This window comes from Fistularia commersonii, chromosome 2, assembly GCF_037954325.1.
Source record: "Fistularia commersonii isolate RoL2024-O1a breed Wild chromosome 2, RoL_Fcom_v1.0, whole genome shotgun sequence".
NCBI classification, from domain to species: domain Eukaryota; kingdom Metazoa; phylum Chordata; class Actinopteri; order Syngnathiformes; family Fistulariidae; genus Fistularia; species Fistularia commersonii.
This window is the reverse complement of record NC_141285.1, coordinates 14551796-14574324: the sequence shown is the minus strand read 5'-3', so window position 1 is coordinate 14574324 and position 22529 is coordinate 14551796. Positions and strand designations below refer to the sequence as shown.

The window sequence follows — 22529 nt, the reverse complement described above, 5'->3', positions numbered from 1 at the left end:
CCTGCCTTTGTAAGTTATTTTGGTTCATGGGGCCTCACAACGATAATAGTTATCATTATCTTTAATGCTATCCTTAAGAATTTGTTACAAGAACAACAGAGACTCTATGAAACAAAAATATTCTAGTTGTTTTGATTAAATTACTTTTTATTCTAACTTATAGACAACTAGTTTCCATAATTTAAACAATGCTCATGTACAAAACACAATCTCTTCTATAATATAGTCATACAAAGCCTAATGACCACGAAACTTGTTTTAACCATGTCTCGCATTTGGAACAATATAACATTTACGACATGAGGAGAGTCCTCATGTAAATTAATCTTTTTTAACAGTTCATTGGATTGTTCCCTTCTATGATATGCAGCGCAGGAACAGACAGCATCATTTCCTGCATGAATTTCAATGTTGCTTAATACTTACTCGGAAGTAAAAGAAGCTGTAAAGATGTTGTAATTTGTACAATAATCTCTGTCAACTATCGCCCGTAACACAGTGATAGGATTTTTTCAATTGCAGCTTTTGTCTCCACAGAAAACGCGAACACAAATCCACAGTAAGCGGTTTCAAAGCGAGTAGAACCAAAGGTAAATATAAAACAGGATGCTTGTCTGTTGAATCCACCACAGTGTCTCTTTCACTGAATCAAAACAGCCAGAGCTTCTGAGACATGCGATGTCTTGACTCTACATGTGTTCCCTTTGCTTTTGCATCTGTGGGAGTAAAACAGTTCGTCTCTCGAGGGTCTGCGGCCACAGGACGGGCGACTTAGAAGTGATTTCTTGACAGCCGGCGTTCCATGGGGGAAAACAGCAGGCAAAGTCTCTCATTGCCAAGACAGCATTTAACTGACATAGGGAATTTTTCCGTCTCTCTTTGTCAAGTTCTTCTTTTCTCTGCAGCCATCCTGTTTTGTCCCTTGCCCCCATTGCCCTCTCCGACTTATCTGCAGGAACAGGACTGGACAGACATATTGGGGTAAATCTTGAGCACCAGATTACTGGATTCATCATGATAGAGTACCGCTAGAGGACTCATCATCTCTGGGACACAACAAGGCTCAGGGACACCGGGAATGATCCCAACGGCTTGAACTATGCTCTGGATGGTGGCGTGATTGGAGGGCCTCAGCACCTAGGAAACACATTTGAATAGATATTGAGACACAGGGAAAGGTTTTATTGTCCAAGCAGAGTTCAAATAACTTCAACTCTGAAACCAAATGATGCACTGTTGAATGACTTACCTTTGGCATTGGAAATCCACAAGTGCCTGAGCAGTAGAAGGCGTCAAAGGCCTTGGGTAATATGACCCACTCGCTCCAACCAATGTCCGCAAAATCGACTCTTAGACTTCTCCTGGAGCAACCTCGCTGCTGTGTTTCTCCCCACTGCCTCTTCCTGGCCTTACGCATTGTCTGTTCATCGAAATTCAGAACCAGCGACTGGGTTTGACCACTGACCTTGTGCTTTTTTCCATCCCTAGCATCCATTCGCCGCTCATTCTTCCGTCCGTTGTCGCCGTCCGTCACCAGAGTGCGAGCGGCTTTATGTCTATTCGCAGTTGAGTTGTCAGACTTGTGTCTCCCCGATGTCCTTTCCGATTCTCTACGAACATTGTGTTCTTGCCTATCACTCGCTCCGTTACCTCGTTCGACTCCATCTTCCTTCTGACTCTTTCTCTTTTTTTCCGAGCTTCCTGATTTGATTTTTGGTTTGAGGGCCAGGTACCAAGTGCTCTCCCAAAGGTCATCCTTCCTGTATCCATCAGGCCTGTACTCAACCTCGGGCAGCTCATTGTTCTGAATAGGCTCAGAGAGCAGAGTTGCTTCCCTTCTCACGCGTCCTTTCAATTCTGGTGAGAATTCCGGGCGATGCAGGATGTGAAGTGACAAGGGGGAATGTGAGGGCTCTCCCCCCTCAGCCAATGGGTCATACCTTTGAAGACTCGATGCCACACTATTGGGTTCTTCCAAGGCACGGTCCTTGGCGTACACTAACAAGTAGGGCATATTGCCAGTAGATGGTGCCTCCTCTGTTTTTTTCTGGTAGTGCTTCCCAAAGTCAAACTCCAATGACACTAGAAGATGACCCTTATTGCGTGCCTCCTTTATGACCTGGGTCACGTCTTTCATCTGCCACACCCCTCTCCTGTGGGGGTGGAGGGTCACGTTGCCCAAAAATGACCCCATTGACCCGGAGCTGACCCCCGACCCTGGGGAGACAGAGTGAAGCAACAGGCTGATGGACAGAGAAGGGTGGATGGCCAAGGAACGACAGGACGGGCTCTTGAAGCGTTTACAGAACCAGGGTTTTTGATGAGGGATCCGTTCTAGCAGGAAGTGGAATGTAGCAGAGAGGGTGACCTCTGACTCCTGGATGGATGTAAGGTTTAGGTGGTACATTGCCCTGTGGTCTGAAGAGTCTGCAATGACAATCAAGCGGTCAGTCAACCGGTCAGCATTTCAGTTGCAGTGATATTATGTACATTCATGACCATACATGTGATGTTTTAAAACTCAAGCCAGTCCTAAAAGATGTTCCAAAGCTCACTGAAAAGGGGTCATATGGAAACAATTGTGCCATTTTGTAACTCACAGGTGTTTCCATGTTGTTTTGAATGGATAAACAAACCGAAATTTGTCTTTTTTTTCCCCTTACATGCTCCATTGTCCAGAAGTTGATTTTGGACAAGGTCAGTGTCAGACAGAAATATCTGGCATCAGCAAATCATGAAAGTCTGTCAGAGGGCAGGTACATGTGCACTCTGCACGCACAGAGTAAATACAATGAACAAAGTGTAATAAATTAATATAAAATAAACTCTTATTTGAATGGAAAAACAGCTGGAAGTACCAACAGAAAACATTTGTTCCTGTGTTATGAATCCAAAATGGTACTACTGCACACATTTCCTTGGTTAAGTCTGCGCTACTTGAGAATACTGGGGGATGCTACATGGCTGGATGCCTTCGGAAGGTGCCCTTAAGAGGATCTACACTATGGGAGTGAGCCTGTTAGGGGTGGAGGAGTTAAGTTGAGAGCTACATATTCATGATGAACATTAACTTCAACAGCAGAGTTATTGTTCATTGTGCAAAAGTTCAGGGGAAGTATGCACTCAGTCAAGAGATATACATTACCCCAGATTCAGCCTACATATGGAAATGCTTACCTAAGGTTCTCTTAAGGCTTCCCCTTAAGCCCAATCCAGCCAGCACCTCCTGTCCCAGACACCAAGCCATAATCAACTGTTTTAACAGTTCTTATATTGTTGTGAAATCTCTCACATCTCTCCTTGGATTACACCCATCCTTTGCAGTAAAAATACACAAGTGTTATGATATGCCATCTGAGAACTATGGGGGGATATAAATTTCAATGAGTTGTGTTTAGAAAAACAGCCTCAGACAGAGAGGAGCGACTGCGCTTTAAGCCCCCCTGATTCCAGGATGTGGAGCCACGCAAGTCCTGTAGCCAAAACAGGAACACAGAAAGCCACGACGAGTAACCCTCTGCCTCTGCCTGGGTCGCCCCCCACCCCACTCCACCCCACCACCACACATAGTGTCCGAGCTGGCATGGCAAGCATTTTGTCTGCTGCAACAGACAATAACAATGCGCCGTGGTGGCACAGCTGCAGCCACAGGAACATTTAGAAGCATTCTCCGACTGTTCCAAAACAATCCTGCCTGTTTGGAGTGACCCCCACGGAGCGCGGGCACATTCAGCAATCATCCATGTGGAGAATGAGGAGTCTCAGACGTTTAAAATGTCCTCTTTAGAATATTTACGTGACACGACTGATATAAGAGGCTTAACGATAAAATGCCGAATCGCACGTGGATAAAGATGGAGCGCTGTCTTTGGATCAGGTTGCGCGGCGTGGTCACACACACACACCTCTGCTGGCTCTGAAGCTCCGGACCGTGTTCCCCTTCAACCGGGATTCCCGGCTGTACTTCTCGTACAATCTGGACATGTGATGGGAGACCGCGTCCCCGTCCAGATCGTCCGCGAAGGGCTTCGGTGAGGATTCCGGGAACCCCCTGTCCTGCGCGCTCTTGGATGAAGTTTTACTGGTCCTCACCGACGCGACGCCCAAAAAACAGTTCAACATCAGCAGGGACAGGTGCGAGGAAAACATGATCCTGGCTGTTGAGATTTGCAGCGTATATTAAGGTCCAAGAGCAGCGGGGAAAAATGATTCAAAGTTATCCAAGGCGGATTTGGTGGAGAAAAAAAAAGAATGGCTGTGCGTAAAATGTGTCACCGCTCCTTCCCCGGTGCACCGCCTCCTTTTCTCCGTGACAGACTGAGTGGGACGTGGATGCTGAACGGCAACAGTTGGAGGAGCTACTTTTACACCGGTGTATGTGGACCGCCAGAGGCTTGGGGTGGGGTGGTGGGGTTTGGGTGGGATGGGGGTTACACTGGAGAGGAGAGGTGCTGACGTACACCCCTTTCAGCCAACTAGGTCTCTGTTGAGCGCACAGCCAGAAGTGGAGGTCATGATGCTGACAGTCCCCCTCCCTTTGTGCGTCCCCCCCCTCCTTTTTCATCAGATAATAATGTTGATGACCGTCATGTGTTTCTTATGTTGTTTAGTAACAACTGGCACACTCTCTCAGAGCGGAGCGTGTCTTTGTTTATTTTAAACTCGCCAGACACAAAGTGCTGTTCAAAAATTTTTTTTTTTTTGTCTTTACTGGCAAGATCCCACCTCACAATTTCCAGTTCACCACATTATTTCCAGTAACTGCTTCTGACATTCTCTCAGTCACACATAATTAGCGAAGAAACACCTTCGATAATAGTCAGAGCAACCACCCAAGGGCTATTGTTATTGACAGTGATCCACGTTTTTGCAGTGAACAGTTCAAGGAGAAAGGCTGTAATCGAGACTTTCTTTACATTTAGTCGTGGCGAACACTTGGGGCTAAAGTGATGGCTTCCAAACATATCACCGGCGACGTATTTTGTCGATTTTTGAATACACCTAAGTTGTTCCCAGTGTGCGTCCCTGGCGTCTGGAGCTTTGGACTCAACAATGCTTGTTTTGTGGAAGTGGTGGTCTCTAGCTGAGAGGTAGTAACTAGCTGGGCCTCTCGGGTCACTCCCTGCCACCACACATACATGTAATATACACAGCCACACGCACGAGCACACAGAACACACATAACACAACCAACATAAAGTACCTTTCTGGCCCCAAGGGCCCCACAGGATACTCCTTTTAATTATGTTCCCTACCAGCAACCCAGCTTTTCTTGAGATGTGGGAAGTGTGAACGTGTGTGTGTGTATTTTTGGGTGTGAATTGTTGTGGTGTAGATGTGTTAAATAAGTGTGTGCCGATACTACAAAGTTTTTTCAAAATGAATCCAGTATTGTTTATGTTAACACCCTGCCTAAATAAAATAGTAATTGTGTCTTTGTCAGTAGGGAAACATAATATATGCAATATATATATATATATAAATGATATAGATGAAGGCTTAATGAGCTCAACTTTTCTGCTGTTTATGTGAATACATATAATCACAGTTGTTTGGAAGCAACTCCGAGCGTTCACCTAAGGACTCCTCTTAAGTAGAAATTCAGAGATTTTCACATTTTAATGTATCAATTGTTTTTCATGGGGCTTCCAGGTTTATGTTCACTCACAGGGAAATGTTGACTTTTCCCATTACTGCTGTTCACACTCTTTCTGTACAATGACACTGTAATTCTCAAACTGTGCAGACTTTGGAATGGCTCCGTTGAGGAAAATAATTAAATTTTTATTGTCCTTATTGTGTCAAATAATTCCTTAGAAGCGCTCTTTGTACTGGTAAAAATGGATGGTCACAACGGTGAAAGAAAGTTTTCTGACTTTTTTGAAGCAAACAAGACAGCTGTTCTGTGAGCACATAAACAGCGACACGCAGCATCAACGACCTCCACTGAGTAAAGAGTAGTTAGAATGACCTTGGCCTTTATGCAAAACAGCAGTACAATTCAATGTAATTTACACTTCAGTGGCACAGTTTTTTTATGTTCAAATCAATCCCATAATATATGTAAAACACAAAGCAGGACCAATTTACCACACAAATACTTCATACCTCAAGTATGTTCTCCTGAGAAATACTTGCATGGTCTTACAAAAGCATGTTTGGAATCCAGCGCTGAAGTGTTTCTGCAGTGCAAAATTAATTTTATTTTGTAGTTATATATTATATATTATTATAATTTCGTTGAAGCAATGCCTGTGAATATTTTTGTCCATCATCGATAATTTTAGAAATACAATCTAGAAAGCTTGTGGGCTTTTGCCAGTACAGGGGTTTACAGTGCAAGCGGTAGCGTGTAATATTTGAAACCCAGGCATTAGGACAAATACACAGCCGTGAGGAAAAAACAGACTGATTTAAGTTCAAACATGAGGATGAAAACATCAAATGGATTTGAACTCTACCCTAAATATGTAGGACAGCATGAGATTAATGCAGGGCATTATCTGGAATAATACTCTCTCAGTCATGCCTGTGGAAAAGCAGCATCATTTAGATCCCATCCATTGAAATAAAAGCCCATTAAAATGCTGAATGTTTCTCCATCGGAAAGGTGCTAAACATTTAAAACATTTATTATCCTTTTTATTTGACTCTCATTTAGTTTAAAACAGATGTATAAAGCGACAGGACAATGGATTTTTTGTTTTTTTTCTGCTCATGTTACCATTGGATCTTCAAAGTCACATGTGGAAGAAGTCAGTCTTGCACTGGAATCCAAAAATCCAGACGTTGTGATTCAAACAAATCTGCCACATCAGAGTCCTCACCGACTTTTTCATGCCTACTTATCAAGCGATTGATCTTCAAAATAAGAAAAATACAGACAACTGAAATTGTCATGCAACACTGACTGTAAACACAAAAGAGATAGGACACAGAGGAGCTGGAACAAAATTATTCACTTTGATGTTTTAATGATGGTTAGATGTAGTCAGGATTCATAACACGTGAAGTGCTCAACTTTTACATCTGCAGCAGCAACAGAAGCAGCAGCAGCAGCCTTTGCTTCTGCTTCTCGGGTATTGTGGATTTTTAGGTTCTGTGCAACAGGGAGGTCTCCTCATAGTGCTTTCCAAACCAAACAGGAGTTGTGTTCTGCCATCTGTGGGGGTGTGCAGGAGTGTGAGGAATTAACATGCCCATGCGTGTGAGTGTGTGTGTGTGTGTGTGTGTGTATGTGTGTGTATCAGTGTGGTGAAAGTTGGTTCTGGAAATACTCCTACTTTAACACCATTGCATGGTAATTGGTAAGAAATTTCAGATTCCAGGACACGAAGGGTCTGAGGGATGTTTGTGTGTGGGCATCGGGGAGTTTGGATGGATCAGCCATTGGCCGGCTGTCTTCCAGTGACTCAGGTAACCAAGCTTTGTCCAAAAAGAACTCTGCTGTGCGTGTGTGGGTGGATGGCCAAACTGGCAAAGTCCTGCACTCATAAAAATAATGAGAGGGTAGTTTGAGCTAAATGTTGGTATATTGCAAAGCTTTCGGGATGTTTACAGTTGCTTTAAGTGACTTCCCAATGTAGCTACAAAATATTTTATAGGTGGACAAAACTACAGGTCACATCGTCTATAGGAGGTCACTGAGAAACGAAAGTTGGATCATGTAATTAAGACAAACAACATACAGCTGAAAACTGTAACCATTCAAATGACTGATTTGTCTCAGAAAAGCTCCAGCCCTCTTGGGTTGATTTGTATTAATTCCAAGGGATTGTAAGTTATTAGGGTTTGATATTTTATGGAATTAGCCTTGTGGTTTCTTACACTATGATTTATCTGTTACACACTTGTTATTTTAGCACACACGAAAAGAGAACATACGTTTTCTACGTGTGTGTGGTAATATATATGTGTACGTATGTTTGTGTGTGTATGTATGTGTATGTATGTTTCAAATATATACATGTATGAATGGATACATACATATATGCACGTATAAAACATTTACAATTAGTAAAATTTAAGTGAAACTCAAATCTGGGACCCAATCAGAGATTGACATTTCTGCTGGATCACTTGAAACAAATTATAATGTGTAATTTTTGAATGAATCTGTTCATTTTTTTTTCCGTACTTTATTTTTTTTCGTTTTTTTGTTTTTTCCAAATGTTCATTCATTTATTTATCATCTATATTGCTTATCCTGAACCAAGGGTCACCGGGGGGGGCCAAGCTTATCCCAGCTCTCATTGGACGAGAGGCTTCACCCTGGAGCAGTCGCCAGTTGATCACAGGGCGACATATGGAGACTCACAATCATTCACTCTCTTGTTCACACATCTGCGCAATTTAAGGTCTTCAATGACTGACTGCATATTTTTGGACTGTGGGAGATAACTGGAAAACCAAGCAGAAATACATACTGGCATGGGGAGAAAATCCACACAGAAAAGGCCCCCTGTCAGGATCGAACCGAAGACCTTCTTGCTGTGAGGCATAGGCACGGTATTTCGTAATTTTTCTATCTCTAAAGATATCTGCAATATGATTGGATCGTGAATGACACATGTTTTTGGCCCACAATGCACTGCAGTAAGATCGGTATCAGGAAGCAGGTAACATGCATCGGATGAATTTCAGACTCCCCTGTAGCAGGCAATGCATGGTTTTGGACAAAACAAGGAGAAACAGGTCTAAGTGTATAGACAGGCAGGAGTCTCTCCCGGGTAGGTGTGTATGTGATAAAGACGAAAAAGCGTGCTTGCATATGTGTGTGTGTGTGTGTGTGTGTGTGTGTGTGTGTGTGTGTGTGTGTGTGTGTGTGTGTGTGTGTGTGTGTGTGTGTGTGTGTGTGTGTGAGTGACTATGGTTATGGTAGGGGGTGTAACTCTGTGACCCATTCACATGGTTAATAAAACATTCATAGAAGCAGAGGAATGTTAAGGTTTTGTGTGAGTGTGTGTGTGTGCATGCATGCATGTGTGTAAGAGGAGGAAAATTTGTGTGTGTGTACTTGTGGCTGTGATGTTGGGCCTCCTGCAGTGACCCCACGGAGTGCACCATTCTGTTCACAAACAAAGGGCCGGCTGTTTTCCCCCCACTTCAACCGTGGGCTGCTCCAACACCGCCGACCGTTTGCCGCCGAGCTAACCAAATATTTCCCTTCCTGCTTTGAATTTGTCTCAATAAATAGTTTTATGTTTTGGGGTTTTCTTTCTCCTCTGGCTTTTAATAGAGGACTCCTGAACACACAGGTGGTCACGTAATCTCAATCATTTCAGTTATGAATGTGACATCTCTTTTGGACCGAAACCGCCCTGGAGGACAAAACCTCTACGTCACTGGTCATCCAGACTTTTGTTTGGAAAGGGAGAAAAAAAAACATCCCACAGTATGCTCTTTGTGGGAGTATTATTATATCATTAATTGACTTCTTACTGATTCCAGATCCACGTTTCCTTCAGTTCTGTCTTTGCAGCAGACAGTGAGGTAAAAAGAGGTGTTTTGTGCCTGAGATCTCAATTGCTGACAGTGTTTTCTTTGAGCACGGCTCAAACCGCTTGACGTGACGGATGATAATTGATCACGAAAAATAAATACCAATACCAAATACCAATAAATACCAACACAGGAAAATTGTTATGCAGTTCCCTCTCTGACAGGGAGACTTTGGTTGCTTGGCTTGAGCCTACTGAATATTTAAATAGATCGCAGGTTCTTAAAGGCCCATGTTGCTTCTTAAAGAGGGCTCATCAACATTGAGCAGCTACACTGAGTCAGGGAGCTTTGAAGGACGCTGGATTTTTGAGGTTTTAAAACCTCAATTGAACTTCTCTCAGTATGGGGAAAGTAGAATTTTAATTTCTGAATGAACTTTTTCTTTAACATTTATTCTGTTGTTTGTCGGTCATCCGTTCATTCATTTCAGTCTCCAATTAGACTCGTTCTACGGAGCAAACATCTCTGTAAACTGAAGGAACTGAGTATGTAGTATTTGTGAGGAATGCAGAACAGTCCACAGTGTGATGTAAGCTGTGAGTTGTGGTGTTGTGTTTACTCTGACGCCCGTGATATTCACTACAGGCTGAGCTGTGTGCAGCTACTTCCCGAACACGTCCCAAAGGCTTCTGACCTTCACCTCTACAGGCTGACCTAAAACCCCATTGGTTTGCAGACAGACATAGAGGAAATTGCACCGGGAGGTTGATTGGCTAAATCTTTTAATTATTTGCATCTCACAATGAAGCCAGAGTAAAATTGCCCTTGGTGGTTCACTGTGATAGTTATGAAGTGGTTGGCTCTCATGATAAGCCATTCCGTGTTTTTAAACATTTAGTAAAATTCAGGTGGAACCCAAGGTTTTATTTGGTAAGAGAGGGCTGCAGCCAGTTTCATAATATTGACAGAAAACACAGACCAAACACGAGGGAATCAGCTTGAGCATTTCAACTGTAAAACAAATCAAAGTGTACTTATTTGTCACTTCCTTCTCACTTCATATATTGTTTTCTTTCCGTTTGCGCTCTGCGATGGGAAAAATGGAAAACTTACATTTTCTTTGCAGTGAGTCGTGATAAATTTGCACACTGGTGCGTGTGTGCCTGGATGTTTTACCAGAATGTGATATGCCCACACACATTCAGTACAATATCCTGCTGAGATTTTCATGGGGTTTGTTTCTGTTGGGTTGACTTTTACCCAGTGGCCACAAGGTTCATTAAAACAAGCCTGTTATCCCTGTTCTCCAGCTCTCTAAAGAAAGCAGATATGTAATACGTGTTGGGAATATGATGGGAGGTCCTTTGGTTTAAGAGCCTGATGAATCTGTCAGATTAACCCTTGCTCTAATTTGTTTCTGTCTCCGTCATTTAGCATGAAAGAGCGTGATATTTTCCAATGAATTTACCCTCCTTGCGGAGAAATAATTGCAAAATGTACTTCCCATTAGTAGGGGTTCAACCCTGCTGTCAATCTACGTGCTGTAATTGGACATGAGAGATGCTGTGGTGATTTCATGGGTGTCAGGTACTGAAAAGCCTGTTAGCTTTTTGGCGACAGGTCACAGAAAGTCAAGGAAAGAAGAGAACTTAAAGGAAGGTAGTTACATTTACAGGTCCTGGTAAGTCTTTTGAGTATACAGTACATAAATCTGTCAGTTCTGGACACAAAACCAATTATTTCAATCAGTGAGTGGGATGGGATCCATTTTCGCTGTTGGTGTACCGACCACCTTTAAGATGAACACCGGTGCAACGGTGGACAATCTCATTTGTATAAGAATTCAAATATTTCTGAAGATCCTTTTTTTTTTGACAATTTCTTGGCTTCAAACAAAATTTTATTAAAGTGTGACGGACAAGAAGAGGACATTTATTTCTTTTAAATTATCACAGGAAATTATGTCTGCAGATTTCTGGATTAAACAACATTGATATTCCTAGTAAAAGCCAAATCAACATACATAAAGTAATGTTACAAAGTCAGAATATTAACAGAATCCGAAACTGTGAAGAATATAAAAGCGTTTAATTCATAAATGCCTGCTCATAAAAAAATAAGGTCATAAAATGAATATGTACATCAAGAGAGTTACAAGTTACTGAGGACTATTCAAAAACACTGGATGTACATTACAAACCAACTGGTACACATAATGTAGACCGTAGAAATAGAAAGGGGAGAACCTAAACAACAGTTTAATTTCTTTGCGTGTAGCATGTAAAAATCTCCAGTTTTTACTGTCTCCCTCAGCCCACGGTCTTTGTTATTTTAGTCTATGACTAAATACTTTTTGACTACTTTGGTTAGCATTGAAAAATGGTATTGAGGTCAGAAAATCATTTAGATTTAGTAGAGAGAATGGGATTGGGCCAATCCTAGTTAGATTATATGATTTGGAGTTTTTTGGTTACCTACAGACCATAGTTACCAGCTCACCTTGATCACCTTGACTGATCAGAATTGAAGTAAGTTTTCTATAATGAAACAAAATGCACGTGTGTGTGAATGATGGATTACCTTTCAGCAAAATTCAAAGGATGGTTTGTGAATTGTAAATGTTGAAAAAATTGCAGGAACTGATGTGTTGGTGTTTTTTATGATTGCTACCAAGAAAGCCACAGTTGGGAACCACGGACGAAAGTGAACGAAAACGTTTCTTTCAGACATTTGACCATCCGGTAACTCTCATAAGGTCAAATTTAATCCTTACCCTTCAATGCAGCCCAGCACAATGTAGCGCCTTTTGACCGCGCCCTTTCTTATCATAGTCTTTGCATATATGGTTTAAAAAGTATTTACGCATGGGCTCAGATGTGGTGGACACAAGCTGGTAACGTTCAGTCTTTGTGTAAGCGAAACCTCAGTCTCGGTTCAAAGTCTCTCTCATTCACGAGGCATTTTTCTGAACTGGATGGACTTCCCCGTCTGACATGGAGGGCGCAGCAGGGAAGCTGTGTCTGATGTTACTGCACATGTGTGTAAATGGAATATGTGCATGCTTAAAATGTCTGTGTGCGCATGCTTATGCATGTATCATGGCTGCTTCCAAAGCCTGTTGTTTAACCAGTAATTCCATCTCAAAAGGACTTCAAACCCTCCCCTTCAATCTGAGAGCGTTCAAACTATGGGAGCGCTGATATTTGAATCACGTATCTGGATAACACTCACCTCTTGAACTCTGTTTGAAATTGAAAAAGAGACAGATAACAGGTTTAAGTAGATGTCTGATATTATATTTGGCAACTACAAAATAAATGTAGAGTAATGATTTGCAAACACAGTTGTTTGGTTTGGCTTGAGTTATGCTTGGACAATCTGATAACTATGGATTGCAACTGTATATTTTACTTTCTTCATGCAGTTATTTTTTGATATGGACTTTGATGCTCACTATTTTATTCAGGTTCCCTTCGCAAAAGCTAATTAAACGTCAATTGAATCACCCTCGTACGAGTGTCAACACTAGTTATGATATCATCCTATATAATTGAGCTGTTGAGCCATATTAGTAAGATAAAGCTGTAAGGGGAGGTCAGATTGGGTCATGACAGTGTCAGGGGTGAGCCATGTGGCACACACCAGAGTATGTCTGCTAACACCCAGACGCCTTCTGTACCACACAGAGCGGATTGTTCTATAGCCATAGGCCCTTCCATTCAGGATCCAGCTTTTCTCTGGTGCATCCCAAGCCCATGAGGTCTCCCCTCTCCTGGGGTGACTAATGCTGAATGACAGGCAGACACTGATCAAAGCTGCTCCTGGAAGCCCTCCTGTCACTGTTTGGAGGGGACAGAGAGGAGATGATAAGTGGAGAGACAGGAGCAGTATGCCCGGTCTGGACCAGGGCCAAGGATCAAGGATCAGACAGCATGGCTGGACTTTATTAGCTTCACCACAGACAATACACTCACCACAGTCGACCTCCACCACTGCCAGATTATCTCATCCCTCTTTATGCTCTGGTGGCACGGAGCCATAGCTCACTAGAACTCTGGAGTCATGAGGTGATTAGGTGTCTGTTAATGGACTCTCACTGGGGAACATACGTGTTTGTCTTCCGTGACCATTTCACTCCATCTTTCAAATTTTTTGCAAATATCCGACAGACTTTCGAAAGCTGTCTGAGGAAGAGAAGCTTATTGATGAATAAAGTCGTACATGCTTAGTTTAGACACAAATGCTACATCGACATTTGAATTCAAAAGCAAATTCTTAACGACAAGTGGAGCAGACCGTGTCCGCCATTTGATTGTCGCCCCCAAAACATTTGTTTTTAACACAAAGTGAAGTTCAACCTTTCATAGTGAACCCCAGGAGCTTACTTTTCTCCCATGTTAGCCACGCTGACTGGAGCCAAACAAAACACCGCCTGACTTCTGCTGCTACTCTCCTGGACTTTCTGCCTTTCTCAATCATCGCACTAAGTGACGCGAGGGACTTTTAACTCCGGACGCATGTGTAAAGACCTTTTTTTTCTTTCTCACTTTCATTTCTCAACACGAGCCAGGCAGGAAATAGGTTGACAGCTCTCAGGTGAATTGCCGTTCAGTTGTGGTCAATTGATCATAAACACAAAGTTGGATTGAGAAATAGAGCCCTGGTTCCATCAGTTTAAAAACCGTCATCCTCAGTATTTTCACTCATCGACACTAAGATGCGTTGCAGCTATTACTACAGAGTTCGGGTTAAAATATAGGAAATTGTCAGGGTCTCACACCTGGGTTCAATTCGTAATCGGCGCCAGCTGCAACAGCGGCCGCTAATCAAGATCCCTATAAAGGGCAGCGGCACGCTCTGCCTGGAGCCGGGGGATTGTGGTTGCACAACAACCCTGACCACTGCGGATCCCCACGACGCCTGTCACGACCGGACCCCTACTCTGCGAGAGCCTCCTCTGGACCTTCGGACCCTGACCTCATGGGACCCCCTGGTGGACCACTGGGCCCTGACACTGCGAGAGCCCCCTTTGGACCCTGTGAGACCCCCGGGTGGACCACCGGACCCTGATTGTAGACCGGGACCCCCTGGTGGACCACCGGACCTTGACCCAGCCTGAGATCCTGCCTTGAAGGTGTGGTTCCCTGCCTGAGTCCGCCCCTGTGGCCCGTGACAGGAAATGCTTGGTGACCCCTGACCTCTGGACCTGTGAGCAGCTCCCACAATGAGCCGTCGCAGCAATACCGCAGCTCAGCGACATTAAATACTCGTAAGTGCACGCTTGTGTTCGAAGAAGCTCTCAATGCGATGGTTATGCGAAGCACTTGGGCGCCGATTGGTTTTTGTCTTCAGTCACCAAGTTGCCGATCCAAACACAGAAAGCCGACCAGAAGAACTGCTTATTATTCTCCCTTTGTTTAAAAAAAAAATGCCTGCACCTACAGATTGCCTATGAATGGAGAGCCCTGGTTCAAGACTCAAGTACAAAGTTTCCAAGTACAGACTTTGACAAACAAATAATTGAGTTTCCTTTGCTAATTTTGAGTCAAAGGGCAAGATAGATCCATTGGATGTAGACAGGACATACGGCAAAACTATATCAAGTGCTTGACCTCCCAACCACCCCCTCAGCCTGCTAGCGATATGCACGATCCCTGCTTTACATCCCTCAACAAATTTTAATCTAGCATTAGATTTGCTTATGTAATTATTTCCGCTTTACGGAGCTGAAAGGAAAAAAAAGTTCAGTGTTCTGATATTGCATTTGATCTGAGGAGCTTCAAAAGTACTGCCATAAATCTTGAAATGCAAATCACAGACCTGGAGGATTGCTGTGGTGCCTTGAGGTCTGAGTGCAGTTTTGATGGGGTGAAATTCAAAAGAATAATCATGGTTTTGGGGCAATGAAAACTGAAACCATAGCCAAGCAGGATCTTCTGAAGTGCTTCCGCATGCCTGCAAAGTCCAAAGGCCTATGATTTCATTGTCCAGCCGGTATGTGTTCTGAATTCACATCATTCTTTTTATTATCCACCAAAATCCATGCCATTAAGTCAGCCTCCCTTTGCTTCAGTGAAATGGTTTTACCGAAGCTCAAAAGTGGCTTGTTTAATTTCAAGTTCTATCAATAACAATAAAAACTGTTATTGAGGCCCAGTGGCATTCTCCTAAAATAGCACTGTTAAATGCCTGCTTTAATGGCAGAGATCAGTGTGACTGCCCTTGGAAACAGATGTTGTCAGTTGCTCTGCAATTTGGCCAGCCACAGTAATCTTCCTTAAGAATGTGAGTGTTAATCCATATGGATCTCTTTTACTGCTATTGTCTACTTTTGATTTGAATAAGCAGACATCTATTTCCTTCTAATTTTACTTTGGTGTTTTTTTTTTCTTCTCTCCACTAGGCTGGTGAGGATGCGCATTTTGCTTGTGCAGTTAAAATGTTTGTATTTATCTGAGGGGTGATGTGTGGGGAAAAAACTTCATATATACTCCATTAAACTCAAATGTCAGACAAAATATGAAAGGTTTATTTGGGAAGGGTTTTACGTGTATTGTTCTAATGTTTTATATTGGTTGTCGCTCATGTATTAATATATTTAGGTTTTCTATTGCATCTTATTTGAAAACAAGCTCTGCAATCTACTAAAAGTGATTAAATGTGCTCTAAAAGTAATCAAACAGTTATAATTGGGACAATGAAAATCTCTTCTGGAAAGACACATCTCTAATTTCAAATTCTAAACAAAAATCTGTTCAGTGTAAAAGGTTACAGGCTACATACAACTAAATAAAGGTGAGAAATTTTGAATTTACCATTTCAATCATAATCAACTGACTGAAGTAACATAATTTAGGAGAAAATTAAGTGGAAAACAGTCTCTTAGAGACAAATTTTGCATCTTCCTCCTCTGCTGTCCATTACAAACCAGCGTGCCACACCAGTTGTTAAGAGGCCTGAACAAAGTCATCAGCCTGTTTCTGGACATTGCACCATCAGTCAATCCTTCTTACTGGCAGCCGTGCAACTCAGCCTCTGAAGCATCACAGTACTATTGTGGAGAATCATAGGGGTGTATGATTTGCCCGAGAATTCCTTTCTCCTAAAGCTCGGCGGCCGGACAACCGCTGTATGGAAGGAAGTGGACTCCATTTCTTAACTGTGGCACTTGAAGGATAGATAGATCTCTCTTGGTAGCCACTGAACTTGAATTTCAGAGGTTGCATGATCTTTTTAACCAGCAGAGAATTTGAAGGCGCTCTTTCCAAAATCTTTTATCATACTTCTGTTCTTCTGCATGAAAACTTTTGGTAAAAGCTTTCACGACAGGCAGGCCATTTGAACGCTGGGACTTCCCATGAAGATACTTGATTTGTCCAGTGCTCCAGAAAGGTGATGTAGTTCAGCTGTTTCATTCTCTTGCTTGGCCACAGCTCTCACATGACATGACCCAAAATTAATTTGGATTCCAGAACCTCAAGGCCAGCAATTCATTATTTCTTTATGTTCCTTTTCTTCCATGGTGGAATTGCTACTGAGTGTAGGAGTTTTTATCGGGTTTGCCTGCCCGCTGTGGAGATAAAACAAAAAACCCTGCAGCGCCGCTTCTAATGAATCCGGCTTGTTGATTTATTCCACCTAAATATCCAAGTCCTACATCTCTCTCCAAGCATTTAAGGTCCATTCTGTTTGGATCGGTGAAGCAAGGAGTAGTCATCTTTTTTTTTTTTTTCCAGCCCGTCTCCAACATACATACACATTTACACTGTCCACTCTCACCAGCTGGTAGCCTTGGACTGAGGAAGAAGAGGGCTTTGTGATGGAGAGCAGCCTGCTGGGCATGCTCTAAACACACCCACAGCGCTTCAGGAGAGAGGAGCTGGGAAAGGAGAGGCCTGAGAGAACACTGAGGCCTCAAATCAGCAGCTAGTGGACCGGCTTGCTACAAACACATGAACGGAAGAGATTCGGTGCAAAGACTTGGAGAGCCTATAGTGGAGGGTGGTCTGACTTGTGGAGAAATATGGGCTGCTGCATAAAGTCAACCAGAAAGGAAGTTCTGTAAATTGCATATATCTTACTCAGAAAGGGGAGATGAAAAAAAAAAAGGGGATGTGGGATTCGAGGTTTGACACGCCACTTTAATATGTGGGGTACCTCAACATCTTACAGCGAAGCCAAATAAGTGGAGTGTTGTGCCAAACGTACAACTGTATTTCAATAAGAATTCATGCATTATTCAAAGATAAAAGAGAGCTTGACATGTCAGATGTGAAAGAATACTAAACTCCCCCGCAAGAAGAGGCCTGGGAGCTACAGACAAAGTTGTCTTGAGTGTGTATGGGTGTACTCAGTCAGCAGAAGATTGATGAGGCTGTCAGCTTTGGTAGTATCAGGGTGCCATGGTGACAGTATAATAGTGTCAATAAGTGGAGAATTGGGGCTCTCAGATGGGGTGGTGGCACTACCAGGAAGGTGTGACCTGCTGGTCATCAAACCCTCTAACATTCACTCATTCATTACCACTCGTCCTGCACATCGGGGTCACCAAACCCGGCCGATAATAGGCCGAAAGGAGGGGCGCAGCCTTGACAAGTATACAAGCGATCACAAGGTGACATCTTGAGACGAGCAGCTATTCTCACACCTACGAACACGCCACAGTGTTTTGTAAATTGTACTGTGTTTTGTAAATTGCCACAGTAAATTGATTTCTCTGCTAGTCCATGCAAGAAAGGGCTTACCTATGCAATCCCTTGTTTTTTGCTCTTAAAACAAATTATATACTGTATATCCTAATTTCTTTATGGAAAATCATGTTTGTAATTTAGAGTCTTGCATAAAAAGGAAATTGTGATTTGGTTAATTACTTATTCTTCTTGTTATCCCACAATTTCCCTTCTACGAGTACCCCAGTTGGAGCAGGAGAGTAATACTGTTAAAATTAAAAGTATTGGTTCCTCATGTGACGTAAAGACCTCACTAGTCAATGTAAAATGTGAATTTTGTGAAACAGAACATGAGCAACTTAAATACATTAAAGCAAATTTCTTTGAACTGACAGGATGGGGTAAAATGTTTTAGTCAAATTCATTTGAAAGCCACGATCATCCATCACAGGTGAGAAAATGTTTCTTTTGTCTATTTACCCATGACATCAGCTGCCAAATGGCCCATGATATTCCATGACACAGTTCGTCCTGCCGTTCGAGATCAGCCAGTGTGCTCTTTGAGTGACTTAATGGAAAGTATTAGTGCTGCGGTGTTGCTCTTCAGCCTCAATAGGTTTCAGTTCAGAAATGGTCCATCGTGAGAAAACTCATGCGAGTTTGTCCAAAATCTCATGTTCTGAATGAAAATCACCCTTAGTGTTGTGCTCTCTGCTGCAAGTTCAGAAGCAATTGTGTTCGACCACTGGTTTCCATCGTAAGGGCCAGTTCTTTCAAAGACAAAATTAAATTGCTTAAAATCTCTTTTTTTGCTCTCTCCCGTTAACGAGGCACCCTTGCTAAAATTTCCAGTCTACAGTCTCTTGAGAGTTCCTACCTAGTAAAAAACAAAAGCTAAATCAGTGGAAAGTGTGCCTCATGGAGTCAGTGTGCCACTCCCTTTTGCCTGGCGATTCTGCGAAGGTACTAAACATTACGGCATTATCAACTGGAGACCACAGACTGAGCATCAATAATGAAATGAGGCGTAAAATATGGACATAATGAGAAGGAACAGGGATCATACCGAAGAGATAGTTAGACATGTTGATTCATGTGGAAAAGCTAATATATGGGCTGAAAGCTCAGCTTCAGGTGCCTGGAGCTCTTCCTCCCAGTCCTCAGAAGATGAAGAATTAAACAGACTGGGTAGTGTCGTAGCTGTATGCAGCCACTATGCAGCTGTTTGACATCGCAGCCTAAATTAATCTGAACAACCTGCCAGAAGTTTTTATCATAGTCCAAGAGAAGCAGAAAGTAGCATGCCTCGCTCTCCCTGCATGTGCACGTGTCACTGTCTATTAGCGCGTACAAGGACAAGTGCCTGCGCGGGCGGAGAAAAAGGATGTAGAGGAAAGCCCTGGTGAGGTGTTTTCTCATGGAATCCCCCCCAAATGCTACTAACTCGTTAGACTTTCCAGCCGCTTTTATTTCAATACGCACATTCCTATTTAGTCACAAAATAGCCAACATGAAGCCGCCAAACCACACACAACCTTTTTAATGGAAACAAAATATTAATACTTTCTGATGTCCTCAATTTTGTCCGCTGACAAGATATATACAATATATACAAGTGTTGCCTGTGTTCGGACATGGAATTCTTTCATTCGGAATTCAGTAAGATATATGATTTTAGTCAAGCTTTATCAAATGTAACAGAGAATTATGGTTAAAATGACCAATGAAGGATGAGAAGAGAGCCCAATGATTAGCCAATCAGCTGCAAGGCCTGAACTGATGTCGCATATCTTTATAGTTGGATGTGGAAAATTAGTTTTCTTTTGTTTGCGAAAACATGTAACACAAGGACCTCCGACCCAACAGATTGTTTTATTTGATTTTTCCATTGTGGTGCAACATAAAAGAACATTAATAAAGGTCTACTGTAAACCAGTTAGGTGAGACTGATAGTATTTGCCATCCAATGTTTTCAATGCAAATATTGAATTTATGTAGATAGATCAATTCCTATGTGTTTTACAGCACTTTGGTTGATGAATGGCTGAGGGATCTCAGCGGTGTGATTGATACTCTCCATAATGACATCCATGAAGTTCAGTAGTTGTTAAATCATCCAAAAAGCAAGTTTGTTACCCGGAAAGGTTATGAATAGCTTTTGAAACCGTTAATTACTTTCATGTGGAATATGACACTTATTCAGGATTTTCATATTGTTGTAGATCGGATGATTTTTTTTTTCGAGTACCGTATGAGATTTCACCAAAAATCAGGCCCCTCCTCCATCGACCGAAAAATCCAGTCCTCGACTGGATACTGAAGTATGTGATTGATTATGTATGTGGGTGGAAAGATGAAGATGGTGAATTTATCAAAGATAAATTTGTGTGGGAAAATGGTAGAAATTTTCGGTAAGGTCACATCCATAAATTCAAACATCCTGCTGCCCCACACACGAGAATGCATACAAGTAAACACATTTTTTCACGTTCTCCCCAAAAAACAATGATTAATGAGTTTTCATAAAGTCTTTATAGAGCTGATTAATGATGCTTTAAACACATATCAATGACACTGCACAGACGAGCTCTTTTTAAAACACAATTTGCATTCTAATGCTTCATTGTAAAATGAAGATATTTAGCTGTCAGCAAAATCCCCTGGACCTGAAATGGCATTCGTTCTCCTCTGCTTGTGGTCTTAGTTGAAGAAATGATTTTGAAAAAGAAAAATAAACTTTACATTACGCTGCCAATGAGAACATGTGTTCAACCTCTATTACAACATCAAACTCTGTCAGCGGTTTAACATTTTCAATGCAGCTTACATGCACGCACGATCACGATATGAACACATAAAAAAAAACAAGCACATTACAATAGTGACCTGTGTCTTTGGATGTACATGTCTCTATCATCAGTGCCCAGTACAGATTTGCTGCCCTCGCTTTGTCCTTTATACAACATCTTCCCGTCCCTAAAGAAAGCCTCTGATGGGCCTCTTTGACATGCATTGTTTGTGCAAGAGAATTTAGACTCTCAACCCCTGGCCTTGGCCCTCATCTGCAATCCAACCATAGGCAAGGCTGCACTGTGACTAATGCCTTATAGTCCAGCCTCTGAGTGTATGTGTGTGCATATGTGTGTGTGTATGCATGTGTGTCAGGGAAAGAGAGAAAGTGTGACTAATGTCTACAGAATGGTATTTATACATTAGGGGCCATTAGTAGTTTAGGCTCCTGGGTGGAACAGCAGGGAGGGAGACAGGCATTGTCGTGTTCCCAGTCTCCCCCTCCACGTTCAGCCACCAACACTCCTGAAGCCATGTTGAAGATGTTAAAGAAACAAACAACAGCAAGCTTGCTGTTACAAACTATCTTCACAGTTTGAATGCATGTCTCAGAGAGTACAAATCAGACATAAACAAAAGGTTTTACGCCATAGCAACTGTGCTGTAAAACTAGATGAAGGTTAATGTCAACTTTTAGCTTTTATGTTTCAGAATATTGGTACTTTTTTGCCTTTTTTAAGTGTCTTTTGGTCTCATAGTTTTTTTTTAGCTGTAAATGACACATCTTAGTGTCTCTCATACTGTACACTGTACATTGATTCTGGTAGGTACGATATGGTGGGTGGTAGGCACGATAAGTTATAATGTCTTTTTATGATGTCGTCCAAGTCTAGACTGGTCAAGACAAAGACAATATTATCTTTCAGTCAAGGAAAGGCCATCTATTCATTAAATAAACACTCGCTCTCATCCAGATCAGGTATTTTACACAGAGGAAGTCCCCAATGGTGTGCACTTATGGTCCACGCAGATAAAAGCTCTGCAGCCACAGATGACAGACAGAAGAAAAATAAATGGCACCGCAGTCGATGCAACGTTCAGCTCCTTTTCACATCGAGGTGTTTCAAGAACAAGAGGGAGAAATCATCCCCATCGACATTAGCTCCAGTCTTGGCATTTGGTGAAATTTTGCAGAGACACGATGGGATGTGCGAAAACATGGTCCAGTGAATTTGTGCTATGCACCTCGAGATAGACTACCTAGACCGAGGTTTGTCCTTGAGTTGGGTGGGCGGTGTTGGCAGTCCTGGTGTGTGTACATGTGATTGTGCATGTTTGAGAGAGAGCCAGTAATAAAATGTGTAAAAATACCATGCAGCTCCAAGATAAACCCACTCTCCCACGGTCTGACATTTACAGAGGTCTGGAGCATGTGAGTGTGTGAGGGGGTAGCCCAGTTGGTGTGTTTCCATATGTACCATTTGTATGTGTGAGTATCTGTATGTGTGAGGTTTCCCTCTACCTGAGAGAAAAGCTCCATTGATGTAAGCCGCCGTGTTTGTCCTTGTATCAAACATGGACAGGGGTCAGACGGAAACTGGGATTTTCCACGTGTATATAGTTGTGTGT

General features: G+C 42.4%; 1 protein-coding gene across 2 annotated transcripts; it reads right to left on the bottom strand.

The window, feature by feature from the left end:
• Positions 1–129: 129 nt before the first annotated feature.
• On the bottom strand, positions 130–4368 carry gdf10a (growth differentiation factor 10a). Of its 2 annotated transcripts, none has more exons than XM_086169271.1 (3): positions 3906–4368; positions 1250–2427; positions 130–1137 (listed from the first exon to the last, which is right to left on the bottom strand). In XM_086169271.1, the coding sequence occupies exons 1-3, from the start codon at positions 4147–4149 to the stop codon at positions 946–948; spliced, it is 1614 nt and encodes a 537-aa protein (XP_086025397.1). In that variant the 5' UTR covers positions 4150–4368; the 3' UTR covers positions 130–945. The 2 variants fall into 2 exon arrangements, with proteins under 2 accessions (XP_086025397.1, XP_086025405.1); XM_086169279.1 differs by lacking the exon at positions 3906–4368 and adding an exon at positions 3178–3258.
• Positions 4369–22529: the final 18161 nt, after the last annotated feature.

Coding starts and splice junctions, on each gene's coding strand:
- gdf10a (XM_086169271.1), bottom strand. CDS start 4,149: ATGTTTTCCTCGCACCTGTCCCTGCTGATGTTGAACTGTTTTTTGGGC. Junction 2,428..3,905: donor GAGCTTCAGAGCCAGCAGAG/GTGTGTGTGTGT, acceptor TTGTCATTGCAG/ACTCTTCAGACCACAGGGCA. Junction 1,138..1,249: donor GTGGATTTCCAATGCCAAAG/GTAAGTCATTCA, acceptor TGTGTTTCCTAG/GTGCTGAGGCCCTCCAATCA.